The sequence below is a fragment of the Setaria italica genome, chromosome VIII (genome assembly GCF_000263155.2).
Source record: "Setaria italica strain Yugu1 chromosome VIII, Setaria_italica_v2.0, whole genome shotgun sequence".
NCBI lineage: Eukaryota > Viridiplantae > Streptophyta > Magnoliopsida > Poales > Poaceae > Setaria > Setaria italica.
In genome coordinates this window covers 33,284,538-33,305,616 of record NC_028457.1, presented here as the reverse complement: position 1 = coordinate 33,305,616, position 21,079 = coordinate 33,284,538, and the positions used below count along the sequence as shown (strand labels likewise).

General features: G+C 41.0%; 3 protein-coding genes and 1 long non-coding RNA gene across 11 annotated transcripts; 3 read left to right on the top strand and 1 right to left on the bottom strand.

Annotated features, from left to right (window-relative positions):
- Positions 1-222: 222 nt before the first annotated feature.
- On the top strand, positions 223-5,925 carry LOC101778888 (NADPH:adrenodoxin oxidoreductase, mitochondrial). Of its 4 annotated transcripts, none has more exons than XM_014805705.2 (13): positions 223-532; positions 1,020-1,124; positions 1,477-1,590; positions 1,714-1,767; positions 1,994-2,110; positions 2,335-2,444; positions 2,561-2,634; positions 2,752-2,813; positions 4,312-4,507; positions 4,587-4,650; positions 4,786-4,809; positions 4,913-5,059; positions 5,498-5,920. In XM_014805705.2, the coding sequence occupies exons 1-13, from the start codon at positions 374-376 to the stop codon at positions 5,535-5,537; spliced, it is 1,266 nt and encodes a 421-aa protein (XP_014661191.1). In that variant the 5' UTR covers positions 223-373; the 3' UTR covers positions 5,538-5,920. The 4 variants fall into 4 exon arrangements, with proteins under 4 accessions (XP_014661191.1, XP_014661192.1, XP_014661190.1 ...); XM_014805706.2 differs by having other exon boundaries at positions 224-532; positions 4,913-5,055; positions 5,498-5,925; XM_014805704.2 differs by having other exon boundaries at positions 227-532; positions 4,742-4,809; positions 5,498-5,639.
- On the bottom strand, positions 5,910-9,053 carry LOC101778487 (MDIS1-interacting receptor like kinase 2). The gene is made up of 2 exons (XM_004979625.3): positions 6,577-9,053; positions 5,910-6,490 (listed from the first exon to the last, which is right to left on the bottom strand). Exons 1-2 carry the CDS (start codon positions 9,041-9,043, stop codon positions 6,114-6,116), a joined length of 2,844 nt encoding a protein of 947 aa, XP_004979682.1. The 5' UTR covers positions 9,044-9,053; the 3' UTR covers positions 5,910-6,113.
- A 3,251-nt stretch (positions 9,054-12,304) lies between these two features.
- On the top strand, positions 12,305-14,759 carry LOC111258145. The gene is made up of 3 exons (XR_002678724.1): positions 12,305-12,810; positions 12,924-13,005; positions 14,583-14,759. It is a non-coding gene; the product is annotated as an uncharacterized LOC111258145 (long non-coding RNA).
- A 917-nt stretch (positions 14,760-15,676) lies between these two features.
- On the top strand, positions 15,677-20,747 carry LOC101776440 (cytochrome c-type biogenesis CcmH-like mitochondrial protein). 5 transcript variants are annotated; one of them, XM_004979624.3, is made up of 5 exons: positions 15,677-15,989; positions 17,990-18,064; positions 18,725-18,887; positions 19,911-20,042; positions 20,223-20,747. In XM_004979624.3, the coding sequence occupies exons 3-5, from the start codon at positions 18,747-18,749 to the stop codon at positions 20,406-20,408; spliced, it is 459 nt and encodes a 152-aa protein (XP_004979681.1). In that variant the 5' UTR covers positions 15,677-15,989; positions 17,990-18,064; positions 18,725-18,746; the 3' UTR covers positions 20,409-20,747. The 5 variants fall into 5 exon arrangements, with proteins under 5 accessions (XP_004979681.1, XP_012704069.1, XP_004979679.1 ...); XM_012848615.3 differs by having other exon boundaries at positions 18,691-18,887; XM_004979622.3 differs by having other exon boundaries at positions 17,990-18,102; positions 18,691-18,887.
- The last annotated feature ends 332 nt before the right edge of the window (positions 20,748-21,079 follow it).

The window sequence follows — 21,079 nt, the reverse complement described above, 5'->3', positions numbered from 1 at the left end:
GCGTGGTGGCCTTATCGCGCCAATACATGTGGCACGATAATGTGATCTTGTCGCGCCAATGGCCTGACTAAAAAGTCATTGGAGGGAAATATTTGTTGGGAGAGGTTATTGGGTTAAAATTAAAAAAAATCGCGCCTTCCGGCTGGCCGCCACCCGCCCCGACTGCCGTCGGCGCCGCGCCGCCTCCTGCCCCTGGCCCCTGCCCTCGTCGAGTCGTCGTCGTCGGTCGCCGGCTCGCCGCCACCCGCCAGGTCGCCGCCTGCCCGCCTCGCCGGTCGCCCTCACCCCCCGCAGCCCCGCCGGCCGCGCGCCCACGCCCCCACGCCGCCACGCGGCCACGGGTGTGGGCGCCAGCGCTCTCGGCGCTCCCGAGATGGCCCGCGGTCTGCGGCTCCTCTCCCGCGCGGTGGAGAGGCTGCGGCCGCTGCTTGTCCAGGGGCCGCCGACGAGGGGCTTCTCCGCCTTCGTGCGCGAGCCGCTCCACGTCTGCGTCGTCGGTAGCGGCCCTGCAGGGTTCTACACCGCCGACAGGGTATGCGGATTGCACTGGCTGTTGCGTATCTTCGCGACTCTGCTTCTGAGGGCCTTGCTTTCGGCCGTCCTCATCAGTTCTGCAGGAGTATTGTGGTTTCATAGGAGATTAACGATTTCTTCAGTATTTATCCTTGAAGTGTGCTGCATTATTAACTATGTTTGCTCATTGTGGTTTCATTAGTTTGTGTACCAATGTCAATAAGAATTCCATGTGCTCTGGTGGAATTATTAGTTGAGCGATGCATTTTTTTTCCTAATCAAAATGTGTTGGAACCTGCAGCATTGCTGTACAATGACCAAATGCTAAAATGATGAAAAGAACATATGATTCAATACCTTCACTGAACTAGATTTTCCCAGAAACATGTTTGCTGTCCAACGCTCTAGGAGCTTTCTGTTGGAACTGTTCTTCAGATTTATTCCGTTTTAACAATTATTTGTTTCTTCGTGGTATTCATTGGTGCTACCTTTGGTGGGTTAATCAGATGCTGAAGAGTCATGAAGGAGCACAAGTTGATATCATTGATAGGCTCCCCACACCATTTGGCCTAGTTCGTTCTGGAGTGGCTCCAGATCATCCAGAAACAAAGGTGGTTGTTTTTGCAGTTATCATTTCTGGAACTGAAATTCAATCAACCTTTCATCTTTGCACCCTTGCAACTAAGTGAAAAATACCAGTTTGGAATTGGTCACCTATTTCCTATTTCCTCACTTGTTTTTATCAATTTATTCATTTACTGTAGTGGTTATCAGGTTAGGGCAATATTGTTTTGTTCATATAATGCAGAGATCTTGCTTTGCCAATTAATAGTTTTAACTACTGCTTGGGACCTGCTAGATGTTGTATTATGGTTATTTGATTGTACCTTCCTTTCCATTTTTCATGCTTATGGCACTATATAAATTGTTTGTAAACCTAAGTTTACTTCAACTTTCCAACAGATTGTGGTAAATCAATTTTCTCGTGTAGCTGCAAATGGCAGCTGTTCATTCTTTGGGAATGTAACACTGGGAAGGGATATATCTCTGTCAGAGCTTCGCAAAACATATCATGTTGTAAGTTCAACCTTGAGTTAAATATCCATTTCCCAAGAGGATGTCTCATTTCATTTTTTCTATTACTACTTTTTCCAGAACTTATATAAGTAATTGGTTGAGATTGTATTTATTCATCAACAGGTTGTTCTTGCTTATGGTGCAGAAAGTGATAGGTCACTTGGTATTCCTGGAGAGGTATGACTTTTGACTTCTGTCGCACCACATTTCAGAAATATCATTTAACTGTAATCTAATTGATTTTTGGTGTTTCCTCATATATTGCAGTAGTTAGGTATTAAGTAGTCAGCAGGGTGCATGTGGAGTTTATAATGCTAGCATCTTCATTGCCTATGTGGTTGAGATTATCTCATTTTTTAGATGGAATTATTTATCTCTAGTATCATCATGGGCGGCATTTTAGGATCTGAAAGGAATTCATTCAGCTCGCGAGTTTGTCTGGTGGTACAATGGACATCCAGACATGTGCGACTTGTCTCCTGATTTGAAAAACACAGAATCTGCAGTCATCCTTGGTCAGGTATTTTTTTGGTTTTTCTTTGTATATTAGCATTTGAATAAATTACCAACATCTTGGGGCCAAGAGAACTGACTCACAATTGCACTTTTATTTAACCTTGATAGACAGTTGATCTATAATTTTATTTGATTTGTGAGCTCATGATCCTTCATTTTGTTTACATGTTGCTTGAAGTACTTTTATGAATGCGATACCATTCGTTATCATAACATGATTAATTGCAGGGAAATGTTGCTCTTGATGTTGCACGTATTCTTTTACGCTGTAAAACTGAGTTGGCTACTACAGATATTGCTGATTATGCGTTGGATGCTCTACGTGGCAGCACAATAAGGTATCTTTTCACTTTAATATTGAAACCAGACTTATATTTTTTTTCTTTCTAGTTTACTTCCATATATTACTGATGATTACATAATACATAATTCTCTATTTATGTTGCATGTAAAGGAAGGTACACTTGGTTGGGCGACGGGGTCCTGTACAAGCAGCATGCACAGCAAAGGAGTTGCGTGAAATTTTAGGTATTTTTGACAATTGTTTGAACACTTGCAGTGTTTGACATTTGACACGCGGTACATTAGTATTAGCCTATCTCATTATCATGCTGTCATTCTAAGTTTGACATCATGTCCATGCAGGTTTGAAAAATGTTCGTATTTGCATCAACGAAGCTGATCTTGCAACTTCGCCTGCAGATGAGGTTTGTGCCTTTAACTTATTTTCCTTTTTCTTTTGAGCTGTGGGACTGGTCGTTTTCTTTTACTATCCTGGCTTTCTTAAATCTGGCTTATATAGGACCTGGAGTTTTTGCTCTATCATGGCAGTTAGGGCCATTTTATGATGTATTGTGCAGATTGTAAGCAAGTTTTCATATAATTTTCGTGTGATGTACAAATATTAGCATGAGATCTTGGTAGCAATAGTAAGAATTACTCATTTACTGATACTAAACCCACAGCAGTGATAAGGCTTCTTGTTCAATGTCTCACTAAGTGGACATTCTGCTTTCAAGCAGGGGCGGACCCAGCACGAAGCCTAAGTGAGGGCACTCTGTACATGCAGCTAATCAGTGTTTTAAAGGCGGCACCTAGGTGTCCAGGCAGACCCAGCTTGCCTTGGGGAACCGGTCCGCCTTGTTGCCTACGCGATAAGGCGTGCACAGATTTCCAAGGTCGCCTTATCGCCTTTAAAACACTGCAGCTAGTTCCACACACTAAAATAAATTAAGATGAACTTGCATATGAACTGCTGCCACTAGAAACTCATACATAAGCGGTGGATTTCATTTGCCATTATAATCTTTCATATCTAGAAATTAAAACATTGGTTAAATGTTTGTCTTGACCAGAAAGTATCCATAATTCTTAATTATTTTTATGTTTTTATAAATTGTTCTATTTTTTCATCTTGATTTTTGTTGGATTTTATCTACCTGTGATGGCTTATGGTTGAAAATTGTATTAATGGGCCATTGGGTGCATGTCTCATGCAAAGGCTAGAATAAAGACTATACATTTGTCAGAAAAAAATAGATCCACCATGGATGATCAACGACGTTGCTCTCCCCAGCCGCAGGTCATATTCATCTGTAGCGATCACGGAATTTCTAGTTCTTGCTTCCATGTTGCAGGATCTCATGTCTTTGACGAGAAAGATGAACAATTGTTATATAATTTTGACGCCCTTTGCATGGTACGTAGAAATAGGTGAATAGAAAATATAATCGAGTTTTTCATTGCTTAGGATGTCTACTTAACTTCATATAGGCATATCCTACGGACAAAAGGAACACCTTACAGCACCTTATTAGTAAGAATAAAAGAGTTGCACATCAGGAGACAAAACTTAGAGTTCGTCTCAAAATACAACTAGAATTTAGAATGGATAAAAGAAAAGCTAATGCAAGAATATAATTGTTGGGCTCTACAGAGGTTAATTAAAATACACGATCATAGTACCAATTTCCCTCTTTCGGTCAGTAGAGTCACTTGGCCCAAATGAGTGGGGGCACATGGTTTTTGCAATTGAGGGCACTAACGGTGATTGAAGGGCCTTAATGAGCTTGTGGCTGAACTTGAGTGAGGGCCACCACTCAGCACAACATGGGTCCACCCCTGCTTTCAAAACTCCAATAAATTGATTTACCTAGTTACCTTTCACCTTTTCTTGACTAAGGAAATGTTGCTATCTAATTGCAGGAGGAGATGAGGAATAGTAGAATCCAAAGAAGGGTTTATGAGTTGCTGTCCAAAGCTGCAAGTGTGCATAAGGACAACAGTTACAGTGACCAAAAGGAGCTTCATTTTGTGTTTTTCAGGAGACCTATCAAGTTCATCCCTTCAGAAAATGGTTCCACAGTTGGTGCTGTTCAACTTGAGAAGACAGCTTTAAAAGGTCTGGTGTAGCAGGTTAGAAATGAATCTTCTTGATCAGTTCTTGAGCTTTCTGATAAATATTCTTGTTTGTTATGTAGGTGATGAAGTAACTGGTAAGCAGGTGGCTGTTGGAACTGGTGAGTTTGAAGACCTAAAATGTGGGTAAGTATTTTGGCTCATGCTTATGCTTTCCTGGTTTTTTACCTAACCATATAATTTTTGAGATGCATCTAATATGCTGCCTTCTTCTTAGTCTGGTCTTGAAAAGTATTGGTTACAAATCTTTGCCTGTACAAGGTTTGCCTTTCGACAAAAACAGAGGTCCATAATACTGCTTTTTTTTTCCTGCTACCTTGGAGCTCATTTTGCCTCCATGAAGAGCATATGCAATTGCTTTTGCATGATGATCCTTGGTTCATTTTAGGAGTTGTGCCAAATTTGAGAGGCAGAGTCCTGAGCAGCGAGTCAGAGACAACCACTGTGGAATCAGGGTTGTACGTGGTAGGATGGTTAAAGAGAGGACCAACTGGGATCGTTGCGACAAATCTCCACTGTGCGGAAGAAACAGTAGGTACCTTTGTTATAGTTTTATCGTTCATTCCTTATGTGTAGATTGCAAGACGTTAGTTTGCTACGAAATTACGCTTTGCATACACCCATATCAGAGTGCTTTTGCTTGTTCTTTTGTCACTTTGACAATAATGTCCTGGGACCAACATTTATTTGCGACAAAATCTTGAGAAATCCACCAATGTTAAGTCATCCAAGATATGGGTGTTACTTTTCCAGCATCTATTAGTATGGTGGGGATATGGGTGTTACTTTTCCATCGTCTGTTAGTATGGGTGGGGGAAGAATAGTTTACTTTTGCATGTTCATGACACTACTGGAACCTCAACGGTCCTCACACCATAAAAACTTCACATTTAGCGCTGTCATTGTATTTATTTGTTGGTTGCCATTTTGATAGGCTATTTATGATTTTTTCTGTTTATGGGTTAACAAATAGGTGGCTAGCATCCTCGAAGATGATATCAAGGGTGTGTTAAAGCCCCCGTCTGATTCGAAGAAGCATGGAAGGACAGGACTTGTTGAGATCCTAAAACAAAACAATGTTCGTTTTGTGCCATTCAGTGGTTGGGAGAAGATTGATTCCAAGGAAAAGATGGCAGGGCAGCTGAGAAACAAGCCTAGAGAGAAGATCACAACCTGGGACGAGCTCCAGAAAGCTGCAAGCGAGTAAAAGGCTGGCACTCCCAGCAATTTTGTTTCCATGTGTTTGTATCAAAGGGTCGCATCAACGAGAGATGATCCGACACTTAGTAATAGAGCATAACATCAACATTATGTTCACTGGAGAGGAGGCTCACGTATAAGCAAACTATGGTGCTCAGTAAAGGAAAATTACTAATAGCAATTCATTTCATCAAAATCCAAGATTGATCTTTCTATTATTGCAGTTGTGGTTATATTTGAATGACTGGTGATTATTTACTGCCTCAAGAGAAGTTTTACGGACCATCTGTGCAATATCTGTGTCAATTATCGAATACATTGGGTCTAGGCAAATTGACACAATAAAAGACGCATTGGCCAAATAACTTAATGCGGAGACTACAAAATCATCATATATTCCTTATGGTGCCGCATAGATCATGCAGGTCTTGCAATTTGACTTGGTGAATGGGCTTCTGGATGTCTGTTGGGCAGCTCTTGTCTGTGAGTGCTTGATACACCTGCCGCATTGTTGGGCGGGCTTTTGGGCAGATTTGCAAGCAAGCGAAGGCCACCAGAAGGACCAGGATGATGTCTTTCTCCTCGTCGCTCGTTGGTGCTGTGGTGCGCTGGTCCAATATATCCTTGAGCTTTGTATGCTGCTCTGTTCGGCAGAAGAACGGAAGCAGCAGGTCCCCTGGGTGCTTACCCATGATTACTTCCATGGTGACCACACCAAAGCTATATACATCACACCTCTCTGTAAATAGCATTGTCGATGCCAATTCTGTGAAAAGAAATGAAACCACGAAACTCAGGAGAATACTTGCTAAGTGAGGTTGCATTCTATAGTAAACGAGTAAAGCGTTTTACCTGGGGCTATATAGCCACATGTCCCTGCAAAGATCGTGCTCCAACTTGAGCAAGTATGCTTGAGCTGCTTAGCCATCCCAAAGTCGGACACATAAGCCTTAAAATTGCGGTCCAACAAGATATTGCTACTTTTGATGTCACGATGTATAATGGGTACATCACAGTCATGGTGCAGGTAAGAGAGAGCTTGAGCTACGTCTTTCACCACTGCAGCTCTTTTAGACCAGTCAAGCTCCTTGGCATGCTGTTCCTCCTGCAAATTGGATTCTAAACTTCCCCTTTCAATGAGATCGTAAACAAGAAATTTGCACTTGGAGTGAGAACAATATCCATGCAACTTGACTATGCATCGGTGACTGACTTTTGTCAAAACTTGGATTTCTGCATGAAATCCTTTCTCATCAGTATAGTCTTCAACAGAATGGAGCAGTTTAATGGCATATACGCGCCCTCCTTCAAGCTCAGCTCTGAAGACAGACCCGTATCCTCCAATACCAATGCTGTATTTTTCATCAAAACATTCTGTTGCGTCAAGTACGTCTTGGAATGCAACCTTCCCATCAAAATTCCATATGGAGACCGTATCTTGAGGTGCACTTATGCTGTTGGCTTTTGTGAATTTCCTCCTCCTTTTAACAATCGTCATGCACCCTATTCCGAGACAAATGGAGCAAAAGGTACCAAAAGCTAGAAGCAGTACCATAAGAAGATTTTTATTGTTTTTTTTGTCTAACTCTGTGACGACACATGGTTTCAAGCCATAATTTGGATCACCACATATATCCATATTATGGTCAAGCAAGACCATGGTATAGTCTAATGGGGTAAAAGTGTCCTCGAATCTGCCACTCAAACTGTTAAATGATAAATTTAGAATGTGTAATTGGTGCAGATGCGCTAAAGTCTCTGGTATGGCACCACTTAGATTATTTCTGCTCAAATCCATCTCATATAGCTTAGAACAATTCCCAATCTCTTTTGGTATTGGTCCTATTAATATGTTGTCTGACATGCGCAAAATTGACAAACCCAAGCTATTTCCTATCTGAGATGGAATGCTTCCCCTAAACTGATTGCTACTTAAATCTAGATATGAGAGGTTGAACAGCGATCCTATTTCGGGTGGTAGAAGACCATTCATCTGATTGGAATAAAGGGCAATTGTAGTTAGAGAGGTCAAATTCCAGAAGGTGGAAGGGATGCACCCGTTTATTTTATTATTGGAAAAATCCAAGAGTTCTAACCTGGTTAATTTTCCTATGCTTTCAGGGATGAAACCAGTGATTTGATTGCTGGAAAGATTGAAGAATTTTAGTCTGCTTAAATTTCCTATGCTTCTAGGAATGGTACCATTCAATTGACAGTTTGAAAGATCCAAGATCTCTAACCTCGTTAAATTCATTATGCATTGTGAAATGGAAGCAGCTATTTGATTGGAGGAAGGATCAAACAATTCTAACCTTGTTAGGTTTGAAATGCTTACAGGAATGGATCCGGTGATCTCATTGTTTGCAAAACTGAAGGACACTAATCTTCTTAGATTTCCAATGCTTGGAGGAATGGGACCTACTATATGATTGAAGGAAAGATCGAATGATTTTAACATTGTTAGATTTGAAATCCTTAAAGGAATGGATCCAGTGATCTTGTTGTTTGTAACATTGAAGGACTCTAATCTTCGTAGATTTCCTATGCTTGGAGGAATGGAATCTACAATACGATTGGACGAAAGATCCAATAATACTAGCCTTGTTAGATTCCAAATTATTCCAGGAATTGAGCCACCAATGCTATTGCTGGATAAATCTAACAAAGTCAAGCCTTGCATCATCCCAATCTCATGAGGAATATGACCAGATAAACTGTTAGAGCTAAGGTCCATGTAATCCAATCCGGTCAAATTTCCCAAACTAGAAGGTATCAGGCCAGAAAATTTGTTGCCCCTTAAATCGAGCTTCTGTAAGTATACTAGCATGCCAAGTGTTTCTGGGATGTGCCCGCTCAGTGACGACTCAGCAAGAAAGATTACCTGAGCTTCTGTAAGCACAGAACTATGAGAGAGATTGAGATAGTTTAGTTTAGAAAGATTACCTATGGATGCTGGGAGAGATCCCGAAAGGTAATTACTGGACAGATCCAAGAAAGAGAGCTCAGGTAAGTATGAAAAGTCGAGCATATCCAATGTCCCCTGAAGGAAACACTCTGCAAGGGATATGTTCTTTACAACCTGGACAACATCACTTCGACCATGGCCGTGATCGTGAGGCACCATAGCACTGCATGTAACGCCAGTCCAGTTACATGGGCTGGTGCCATAGATCCATGTTTCCAGGCAGCCTAAGGACGTGGTGTCGTACATGCTGCATTTCCATTGTAGGAGCATGTCCGCTGTAGAATGTGCGCAAGAGAGATGGTTTGGTAAGGCAAGAAGAAGCACCAGCAGTATCTCAAAGGCAGGGAGACCCATGTTTGTGTTGGTGATCTAAACGCACGAGTGCCTCCAGTTGTTGTCTTGGAATTTTATATACAAATCAGTTGAATTTTCAAAAGAAAGAGAACCACATGTCACGTGTGGGCCCTGCCGTGTGGGCACGGGCGCATCATCCAGAGTCCCCGGCCGTGTGGGCACGGGCGCATCATCGCGCGCGGCCGCCGGGACACGCACGGCAGCATAGCCATCGATGCGCGACGGCCGGCCGGGCCCGCCAATCAGCCGCATGGAGTGGCCGTCTGACGACGCTGCGGCAGGCGCCACAAGTAGAGTCCAACGTGTTTTGTCCAATCATGATGCGCTTTCAGATCCCAGCATTTGCCCTTTACTCCTTACCCTGCACATAGAACCATTAGGTTTCACACCAGTTTTGCTTCTTTTTGACACAGCTGAACAAGGGCATCCTTGTTTTGCAGGTTATGGACACTCCATGACTTCTCACGAGGCATGATGTGAGTTAAGACTCTGGGGTTCTTAAAGTAGTAACTTCAGAGGCTGTGTGCATTCCATTTGTAAATGTGTGTTACTCTTGTTTGTCTAGAGGATTAATTTTTCCTTGTACTAGGATCATTTCATTGCGATGGTCTTGCTTGCTGTAGGAGGTAGTAGTGGTGGTGGTGGTGGTGGTAGTAGTAGTAGTAATTTTATTTACTCATGATCGATATGTTCAGTAATGAAGCCATCTGCAGGTTACTACTTGTATTTTCTTAATCTTTTCTTTGGTTGGCTTCTTATCGTGTTGCTCTTGTTTGCTTGGATCAGCACAATCCCTTTTTTTTTCATATACCATCCTTGCCGTGAGACAACAAGTATGCTGACCACCTTTTATAATGTTCTAACTGATGATAAAAAATGTATGATAAGTAATTAAACCAATACATGTTTGTAGCCTATTTTGGCCTATATTGTTAGTTTTTAATGATAAAATATTATTTTATTTTTAGCTGCATGATGAAATTCAGTGAGCAAAGCTTCCTATACATGATGAAATACCCATGCTGAGTGTATATGCTGCCTGCTTGTGCATGTAGGGTTCATAGAGCATTCAATTTTATATATTTCAAGTTTAGAAAGAATTTCTACCATTATGCTTTCTGCTCCATTTAAATTTTAGTGCCTTGTGTTCAGTAGGGATATAGTTTGTCTAAGGCCAACACGAAGCATACATATTTTGTCTTTTCTTACATAACTTTATGACAAATTGCTTACCCGAACGATTTAAAGCAAATTGGGTCTTTCTTTATTCATGGCCAGTTTATGTGTGTCCTGTGAACCATAGCTATGACCTGAAATTTTGTAACCACATTTTTTTGCTACCTCAGATCACATGTGTGTCAGTCATGTTTACTTCAATCTGACATTCTATATGGCAGTTAATCAAATTTATTGTAGTTACAGTAGTTAATTCCTATTTGGAAGGGAGGCCAGAAGCCAGGTCTGGAATTCTACTGCATCCTCCTGGAGAACAACATCACTAGCCTGATCCCATCAGAGATCGGCGAGCTTGCAAAGCTGAAGACACTTATCTTCCCAGCAACCACATGTACGATGGAATCCCCACCACTATGTATTACCTTCAGAGCCTGCAATCTTTGTGAGTGTACAACCCTCCCATTAATGGTGTTCTTCAAGCTTTTCACATTAAACATTTGCTGTCACCTGGCATGCTAAAGCTTGGATATGTTGCCATGGTTAGGAGGCTCAACAGCAACACCCTTTCTGGTCCATTCCCTTCAACATCAGGTAATTTATCCCAACTTTTTTTTTCTATGTGTGTTTGTGTGCAAGTTTGGGTATTATTATACTTCGGTCTGTAGTCGATGTGCTGTTTAGAACCTGTCACATCGGATGTTTGGTACTAATTAGGAGTATTAAATATAGTCTAATTACAAAACTAATTGCACAGATAGAGTCTAATTCGTGAGACGAATCTATGAAGCCTAATTAGTCCATGATTTGACAATGTGGTGCTACAGTAACCATTTGCTAATGATGGATTAATTAGGCTTAATAGATTCGTCTCGCGAATTAGTATAGGGGTTCTGCAGTTAGTTTTATAATTAGCTCATGTTTAGTCCTCTTAATTAGCGTCGAACATCCGATGTGACCCTTCTAAAATTTAGTACCTCGTATCCAAACACCCCGTCAGTGTCCTTTAGAAACCTGTCATATAGCAACATGATTGGTTGAATACTGGGATTTTTTTTGGCAAGAATATTCAGTGCATAGTGTGATTTAATTTGACTTATATGACCTTTCATTTACCATCATACATAGTAAATTTATTAATTTATTACCTGTTAATGTTGTATACATTCTTTTTTTTCCCGTCCTCCAGTGCAGCAGCATTGATGTGAATTTTTCTTTTTTCATTTGTCTTTATAGCAAGCAACGACACTAGATACCTTTCTTAAAACTCACAAGCACAGAAACCTTTCAATATGTTATAAATTGCATATATCTCACAGAAATATGTTGACTTTCATATTGTTTATGAATTTGTTTGTTCACATTTTTATCCCCCCCCTTTCTGGATATTGTGAATTTTTTATTCTCATCTAGTAATCCATAGAATCTAATCCATTATCCCGACATTTATTGTTCCTTAAAAAACTTTTGGTTGTGTTTTCTTATGTTGGGTTGTTGAAGTTTTTTTATGTTGACTTTTTATAACAAATTTTGTGTTTCTTAATGCAAGTACCAAAATAATAAATCTAATGGAGAGGTTTGTTGAGGGCAAAGTCACTTGTCTCTTTGTACTTGTCTTGACCTGTAGTTCTCTACTTGTCCCCGTGCAGCTAAGGCCGGCTGCAGGTGGTCGGGATTTTGATTCAATTAACTCAGTGCTCTTTTTTTGTTGTTACGAGGTTCTGTACTCTAATATTTTTTCCGCCACCTCATTTTGTTTTTATACCAGGCCCATCCTCTTGCTATTTTGGTCAATTAAATCAGGGCCTTGCCAGTCAGGAGTCTTCATCTCATTCTGGTTGTCAGCAGCTAGCTGTGAAGAGGAATATTTGTAATTCTATAGCAGCTCTTTTTTGGGATCTTTCTTGCCAGGTAGACTCTTTTTACTAGTACAATGTTTAGTATTTCACTACTTCCTGCCTTAATGTGCAGCCATTTGTTCAAACTGGTGGTTAATTTCTATTTTTTTTTGCCACAACCATTTTCTGTCGTTTGATATTTGTGAATTGAACTGTTCATCTCTCTCTTTTTTTGTTCAGGTGTGCAGCTCTCTTAGCCAGCATACCTGGTGCGGCACTTCTTAGATGTATCTTTTTTGTATGTATATTTATTTAATCACTATAAAACTTTTTTGTATAACCAGGTCATAAGATTTTAGTGCATGAATTCTGTTTTCTACTAGCAGTCTAGCACCATGATATATGTGTTTCTGTGAAAGTACATAGTACATTTTTTTTAAAAAAACATCTGTAGTACTTTCTGCTCCTTCCTCTCCTCTCCGGATGGTATATTGGATTTATGCAGGTTGTGTTAGCAAATGAAGATCAAATTGTTTAATCTGTGATTTTGCAGTCAGCCTGCGCTTTTGCTTAAGTATTTGTGATTTTTGTTTGATTGTCAGATCTTTTGTTGATGGATTGGCATATATGGGTGTAGATTTGGGGCTCTCCGTGTCAATTTGGGGCTCTGTGATCTGCAAAACATTGGTTTGAGTACAAAGATAGGTGAGGAAAGTTCAGAACAGCAGGATCACCAGTCACATAATCTGAGCTGAGGTGTGTGTTTGAAGCTCTGTAACTAATGACTTTTGCTTAATTAACTCATTTCCCTGGTTGTGTCACTGAAGAACTTATTATTATATTGTTTTACTTTGTGCTGTATCTTTCAGAGTGAGCATGTGGAGCAAGTTGTCTTTCTCCTTTGCCTGAGACATTAAGCAGAGACTTTATGAAACTGATTCCAAGCCTGAGGTATTGTTACACAGAGGCTTGGGTTTTTGTGAGCATGTGAGAGACATAAGTTGTTTTTTTGTGCTTCCTGTTTGTGACCTGATCGATGATTGATCTAGACATAGGTTGATAAGATCAATTTTTCATTTCATTTCGGTGACATCTAGCTAATTGTGCAGTTAATGTAGATATATTGGCAAAATGGACGTGTTCGTGTTTGAAAAAGTTTTGAGTTTTCTATTTCTGAAAGCTTCTTGAGTTTTGTATTTTTTTCTGTTAGTATGGTACGTGTGATTCTGTGTAACTATAGTAGTTTTTTAAAAAAAACATTGCAGCTTGAAAATTAATGTATAATTTTTTTTAAAGCACACTCTTTTCAATTTGATCTGTGATAATATGTAACATATATATGATTATTTGTTATGTATTGATAGCCTGTCACCTGTGTACTATGGCTGTTACCGAAGATTTTTAGCTACATATTTGTATCGTACTAGGTGATTAGGGTCAGATTGGCAGATTGGCACGGCTCTGGCTCCTCTAAAACAGCTCTGCCTCCTTTAAAACGGCTCTGGTTCTGACTCCTTTGGTGGAGCGACTTCTCTAGTGTAGATGGAGCCGTTTTGGAAAGTGTTTGGCAAAACAGCTTCTTCTGTATTTGTAGGAATGGATGTAAGAGGCCAAATGTCCTCTATGTCCTTAGCTGTGGGGATTGTTTGAATACATGAATTGAATATTTAACATTAGTTTATAATTTGAGTTCATTATAATTAGTGAATATCTCTACCTATAATAATATTAAAGCAAGTAAGGTATCTTCCTAGTTTTTTCCGTACGTCGTGGTCATTTTGCAAAAAAGTCCCTCAACTTTCATAAAATCAACCCGCAGTCCAAATTCTAGGGGGGCTCGGGTAGAAAAAATGAGGGAAGGGAGGGAGTTAAAGGGGAAAAAAACTTCTCCTTTCTTCAAAACAGAGAGGCGAAGGGGGGGATTGGGTGGCGGCGGTTGGAGCGGGCGCCCTACCACTGCCCCTGCACGTGGCCTCGGCGGCGAGGTCAGCCGGGCACGGAGAGCATGAGGAACTCGAGCAGCCCCATGTCGCGGTTGGGCCCGATCTTCCGATGGCCGTAGCCGAGCGGTGCACCGGTGGAGAAGGTGAACAGCTTGTCGTTCTAGGGTAGGGAGAAGAAGCCCAGCGCCTTAGGGCCTGTTTGGATACACCCTCCTAAAGATTAGGAGTTCACTTTTAGGATATTTTTAAGATTTGTGCATCCAAACATGAGTCCTAAAAGTGCACTTCTAAACTTTAGGAGGGCCATTTTCATTAGGAGGGCCAAGGGGTACCGATGGATCCTATTTCTCCTAAAAGTGGTCCCCAAGTCTCCCTTTACCCCTATTGCCCTCGCATGCATTAATGACGTGAACAGTGCAGGGGTAGTTTAGAGGAGTAATTGGGGGGGTAAAAATGACATTTTCCCTCTAAGATCCTAAAGATTAGTAGTCCATCCAAACAGCCCTATACTAAACTTTAGACTAGCATTTTGAGAGTCCTAAACTTTAGTACACTACTAAACTTTAGGAGTTTGTATCTAAACAGGGCCTTGGCCTCGAGCTTCTCCACGAGGACACCGGGGGATGCCGTGGTTGACGGCCTTGAAGAAGCTGAGCCTGTTGCAGGCGCTGGCCACGGCACTCGCGGAGCCCGACGAGGACAGGTCCACGATGGGGACGATGGCTTTTGTCGAGATGGTCGTCTTGATGGAAACGTTGGGCCTCGTGGTGGCTGTCGTCCCTCTCTTCGAGCCGCGCCCCGCGTCGGATCTGGATCCGACGGGAGCAGGGAGGGGCGGTGGAAAGCAAGGAGGAGCGAAGCCCGGAAGCTGAGTGGCAGGGAGCGAGAGTGGGTGGCAAGGAGCCTGGTGTACTATTATCAGGAGGATTGCTGCTAATCATGAAGCTTACCAGGTAGCTAACGTGATATTTTATATGCAATATGCAGCATGTAGTACAGTAGTGTGTGTGTGTGTATATATATATATATATATATATATATATAAAATTTTTTTCTCAGTTACACATGTGGTTTGATTTTGTCTTGTTCATATCAGTGATGCGCATATGGGAGCTATTGTAACTGATATTGTGCTGATGCATTTTTGCTTGAGTAAAGCTTCTTGCATGTGTTCATTAAATTTTGGCTGTTTCCCTTGGATCAATATTTCCGCTTGGCAACATGTTCTTTGATGTTGGGTTTGCGTGGTTTTTTATTTATTCCGATCTATCAATCCGGTGCAGTTTGTATTCATATTTGCTGTGCTCTTTTAATTCTTGCAGAAGCGGAACCAGAAGAAGGAAGTCATTGAGAAGAAGTACTATGAGAGTAAAAACTTTGTCAACGAGGAGTGAGCGGTGAATAGCAGAACTTTCATGAAAGTTGTTGCCGAGTCATTTTAGAACCCAACCTTCTTTGGCAAAGGCAATAGTTTCCATTATTTTTCGTCGTTGCCTCCGTCCTATTTCCCCCCTGTACATGTGACTTTTTCGGTTGTTGTTATCAGCTGAGTTGCATTTGAGATCTGTACGGCTATATTCGCTAGTAATGAATAGAAGGACTCCTCTCTCCTTTTTCTTTCTTTTTCTTTTTTTTCCTTCACCCTTTCTTTTTTTTTTCCTTCTCCTTTTCTTTTTTTCTCCACGTTCTCCGTCTGCGTGGACCGGTCCTCATTTTCCCCGTCTCCTCTGGGCTTCCGCCGCCCTTCTCTGGCCTACCGCGCGCGCCCCGCAGCCGCCGCGCGCGCCTCCGGCCAACTGCTCCTCGCCACCCTTCTCCGGCCTGCTCCCCTACCGCCCAAGCACCACCCACATCTCGACTTTCTCTTCCAGGCGTCAGCAGCCTCGGCGGAGGCGGGGACGCCAGCCGCCAGGCAGTGCTTGCGCCGGCTCCGGCCAAATCGAAGACGGCCGGCGGCGCACCCGCGGCAGCCAAGAGGCGGCGCGCCTCCAGGTACTCAGAGGATTTGGGGGGAGCGGTGGCAATTTTGGTGTGATTCTTGCTAACTCGTTGGGCAATTTGGTAATAACACACGCAAAGACAGTGAGGGAGCCGCGGGGAACCAGTTTTTTTTGGCTCCCGCTCCACCGATTTGCTCCAGAGAGCGGGTATTGCGGGGCTCCCTCGGTGGAGCTGTTTTCCTGGTGACCCTTTGGAAGGGCTTCGCATGAAGCCAGTGGTGGAGCCGGTGAGGGAGCCCTGCCAAAGGGGGCCTTAATGTGCCATTTTGCTACAAGCTTGGTTTCCTTTTTAGTGATGTCATCTATCGATGATTGACACACTGCCTCTTCCCACTTAATCAGCTTTGATTTTACACGTGCTGTGCTTTATTTTTACATTAATCTGTAATTTTTATTTAAAAACAGTGGGAAAGGTTCATGTACGCACTAGTATACAAATGAATTAATATACTCACACATAAAAAATGGTGCTCATGCAACTTTTTCTACAACCTTAGTAGAAAATCTTCTAAGGTTCTCCGTACATTTAGCAATCTGATATTCTGTCAATTTTTATCTTGTATAGTGTTTGTGCTACAACAGGTTTCTACATGCCATTCTTTTTCAATTAACCTTGCTCGCCTGAAAGTGCCTGATCTGTGCATCTGAATTAAAATAGACTTTGATAAGAGTTTTTACTTGTATTAAACTTTGGTTTTCTGCCTTCTTGTCTGTCATATCTGTATACGGTGTATGGTGATCAACTTGACTGTCTAGAGTGATTTAGATGAAAGTTTAATTTTGCAACTGGAAGTCTGAAACTGTGATAGACACAAAATGTGTTTAGGGCTAAACTTTAAAGTCCGTTGTGCATGCCGTATCACAAAGATTATTATGGGCAGCACCTTTTATGCTATATTTATTTAAGGTTGACAATGCTGCTCAGTCTTAATGCATACGTGTGTAGGGCTGACAAATGCATACTAGCATATGCTTATCCTATATTTTTTTTGGTTGATGTCAAGCAGTTTTATGATATCTGGAGCAGCACTGATGTGAGTGTTGAAGGAATCCTATGCGTGCTGTGAGTCTAGGTGCAGAGTCTTTAGTTAGCAGATTTTTAGCTAACAGTTAAGTAGAATAATAGGCAATTAGGAGGTTAATACCTGTAGTAATTGGGAGAATATCTGGTCCTTAGTAGTAGCCTACGGCTGTATATAAGTAGTAAAGAAAATGAGAAAAGTAGCAAGCAACTGCAGCACCAAAACCACTGTGTGTTCGTGTGTCTTTGTGTGTGTGTTCTATGCGTGAGCTCCTGGGCCAGCTGTGAGGCTTTAGGCCTGTCAGTGAGATTGTTTTTCATTTGTCTGTACAGCAAAACACACAACACTCATGAGCTGTCTTGCCATGGCACGGCTGCACTACAATAATTAGTGACAGTAGATTATGGGCTGCATTTGGTGTTGCAATAATTTGTAAAATTAGGGCCACTCATGCTTGACTTGCTGCAATAGGACACGCTCCTGGTTGTTAGGGCCACTATGGCCAGTAGTATTCGGTCATCACTCTTTTAATGTGCACTCTCAATCATGTCTGTATAATTTGTCAGAGTAACCTTGGTGAATGAATTATCTTTTCACAATTTGATCCTAATTTCAGTTAGTCTGAGATGTCTATAATATCTGAGATCTTACCTGGAGACTCACTCCCTCAGCTCTCAGGTTTAGCTAAATCTGAACTTCTGAACATGTGAAGCTTCGGTTAAATGTCGATTTCTATTTAGTTTCATAGTCACATGTTTCATCTGAATAAATATGCATCCCAATTACCTATAAGTTTCATCTGATTTCTATTTATTTTTTGGCTTTTTTGTTGTACTTCAATGGTCAAAAGAAAACAAAAAACACAAATTTTGCATGTAATTTTGTTGTTGGCCCATAAATTTTACCTATAAGTTCTTTTTATTCCTGTTGCTGAACTGCACTTGCATATTCTGTTTATTCCTGTTGCAAGGAGGAGCCCTGCTGCTGTCTGAAGCTTGGTCTTGTTGCTGCCCCTCTCTTGCGCGTGTGCAAAAGCATTGCAAAGGTCATTTTGGTCAAGCGCTACTTCGTATACCATTTCTGGTTCGTTTTACACTTTTGGCCAATGATGACTTGTTGGAGTAATTGTTTCATACTTATCAGCTTGTCACCTGTTTATTTGTTCTTGACACCTGTAAGTTTTTTTATTTCTTAGGGTTTTGGGGATTTTGTTTGTACTCTAGTTGAGAAAAAACAAATAAACAAGCCATTTCTGGGCTGGCAACAGCCAACGGTAAAAGACAGCCCCTAAAAGGTTATTGGGTTTTCTTAAAAAAGACTATCGGGTCTGCAACCTACATCTGGGAGCAGACAAAATGAGAAAAAGTGGGGTTGCAGGTGAGCTGTTGGATGAGGATCTAATGGTAGGGAAAATTGATTGATGGATATGTTATTTTTCAATTGATTGACATCTAGACAGACAATTTTATATACAAATCAGTTTAAGACGGGTCATTGAATTTTCAAAAGAAAGAGAACCACATGTATTCATTATTCCTGATCGACGGTTTGGTTTACCGTTCTTTTTGAACAAGTGATTATCCGATTTTGTTTCTGTGCAACTCTTATCATGTCATAGAGTGATGTCACAAGTTATGACTTCATCTGTTTGCCTAATTTCATTTCTCTCAGGCACTATCCCTTGCTAATTGGGTGCTGTATACAGATCAAGTACGTTGGATTTTTCTATGGCAGCTGAGGAAGATGTCAAGCAGAGGCAGATCATTGAAAATCGTGCGAGAAATATAAGCCACAATGTCCGGTGCACTGAGTGTGGTAGCCAATCAATTGAAGATTCACAGGCTGATGTTGCTATTCTGCTTAGAAAGGTACTAACCTTTTTTACCCTTCTGCTTAGAAAGGTACTAACCTTTTTTACCCTTGAATGACTTGTTTGCTAGACTCATGGTAATAGGGTTATTTTTGGTTAGTCTCTAACTGAATAAGTCAGATTTCTGATATTATTATGTGTTCCTTTCTGTTGTTTCATTGCAACTTTTTATATCTCTGGAGCAAAGTAATAATTACAAAAATCTTGGATATTGAAATGTCTTAGCTTTCACACTGTCAATTATACCTCAAACTCAAAGCAGCTGTATTGCTTGGTACATCTCTTATATCCATACCTTGAATAACTTAGGTTAACCTCTTGGTGGTTAAAAACACTGTTCTTAAATAAGCTTTTTTAAGTTGTTATGTAACTTAATTCATCAGGTTATGATGTTGTCATGTGTTTGTTTCTGATGTTTTGCTTCATCAACCATTCAGTTATTGACCTAGTGCAGGTAAGACTTGTTGGAAATTGGAATAATGTAGGTATTAGACTCTCGGTTTGTAAAAATGGAATCTGTTTTGGCACAATCATTTGGTTTAAAATATATTTCATTATAATGTTTACTGGCTTTCAGAGACGCTCAAACTTTGAAAAATTTTAGATATCTTAAGATGATGACAAAAACATCTCATTGCATTTTAGACAGAGATATCTGTTCCATGACAAGCAATATCTGGAAACAATTTGTATTCCTTGATATGTGAAGGGTCTGTTGACTCTTGCTTTCGAAAATGTTAGTGCTTAGATTTTGAGGTTCTATTTGGAACTAAACTTTTTAAAACTTGGTTTGAAACTTGAACGTTCTCTAGCTAGTGGTAACGGATGTTAAGCTTTGTGCTTCTTTTCTTCCTCTGCTATATTTGTATATATATTGTTACACAACCATGCACAGTAGGTGAAATGTCTGGCAACTAGGAGAAAACAACAATTAATAGTTATGCTAATTTAACAGCATCCCTTTTTCACTGTAGCTTAATTGATATTTTTGGTCAGACATTAACGAAATGGCATTTTGCAGCTCATTCGTGATGAAATAAAAGCGGGAAAGAGTGATAAAGAGATCTACAAGAAACTAGAGGACGAGTATGGAGAGACGGTCCTGTATGCCCCTAAATTTGATCTTCAGACTGCTGGGATATGGCTTTCACCTGTAAGCCCTAATGAGGATCTAGATTTTGTTCATGTTTCCATTTGTCTGACCTAACTGCTGTAATGGCATGTGCTACTCCTTAAGAGCTACTGAGCTAGTGACTCACCAAAACCCCTGAAATCTGCTAATCTGAATCCGAGACGAAGCATTTGGTCACCTGATTGTTTCCATTCTGTGCAGGTAATTGTGGGAGGTGTAGCAGCTGGCATCTGGGCTTACCAAAAGCACAGGCAAAGGACAAATGTTCACATTATGGCTCTGAACCTGGTCCGAGGGGTTCCGCTGACTCCAAGGGAGAAGGAGACAATGCTAGACATCCTTACACCTCCACCGCCTCCAAGAAAGTGGTGGTGGCCAGGCAAATGATGTAGTGTTCATGCACCTCTCCTGCAATATGAAGTACTCGTTTTCCCATGGTAGCAGCATAGAAATTAAATGATCAGGAGGCAAATTTTAGCATGGAGTTTGAATGCATACATGCGACCTTTGATCACGAATTTCAGTTTAGCCAAACATTTGCAACGTACTCCATGGATCTAGCAGGATTTGCTGCGTTACGGAAGCCACGCATTTCTACTTGCTGTTGTCTGTACTTGCTGCTGCCTGCTGTTTTTGTGAGCAGGATGGTCTGAAGCCTGTTGATGAGTTAACAAGATTATCACTCATTCCACTATATAGCCAAAACAGCAAGATTACCACGTTTCACTGTCTTCTACCCTTTTTATTTCCTGATAATGCGTACACCTACAGTATTCCCCTATCTACTGAATCCATTTCCGTTTTTCTTCTACATTGTTATTTTCTCATGCGTTTTTTAAGAGCTATTTTCTCATGTGTTACTAAGGCAACAAATACCATGTCAACAAATCTCATGCGTTCTATATATTCCTGATTGGCAAAACTTAAATAAAAAAAGAAAATTAGTTACCAGATCCTATCACATCGTGAGGTAGATCAATGAAGAACTCATCCAACTGGGCATAAAGACCGAAGGCAGGGAATCCCAACAACGTGGTGTGCTAGCTATCACAATTCAC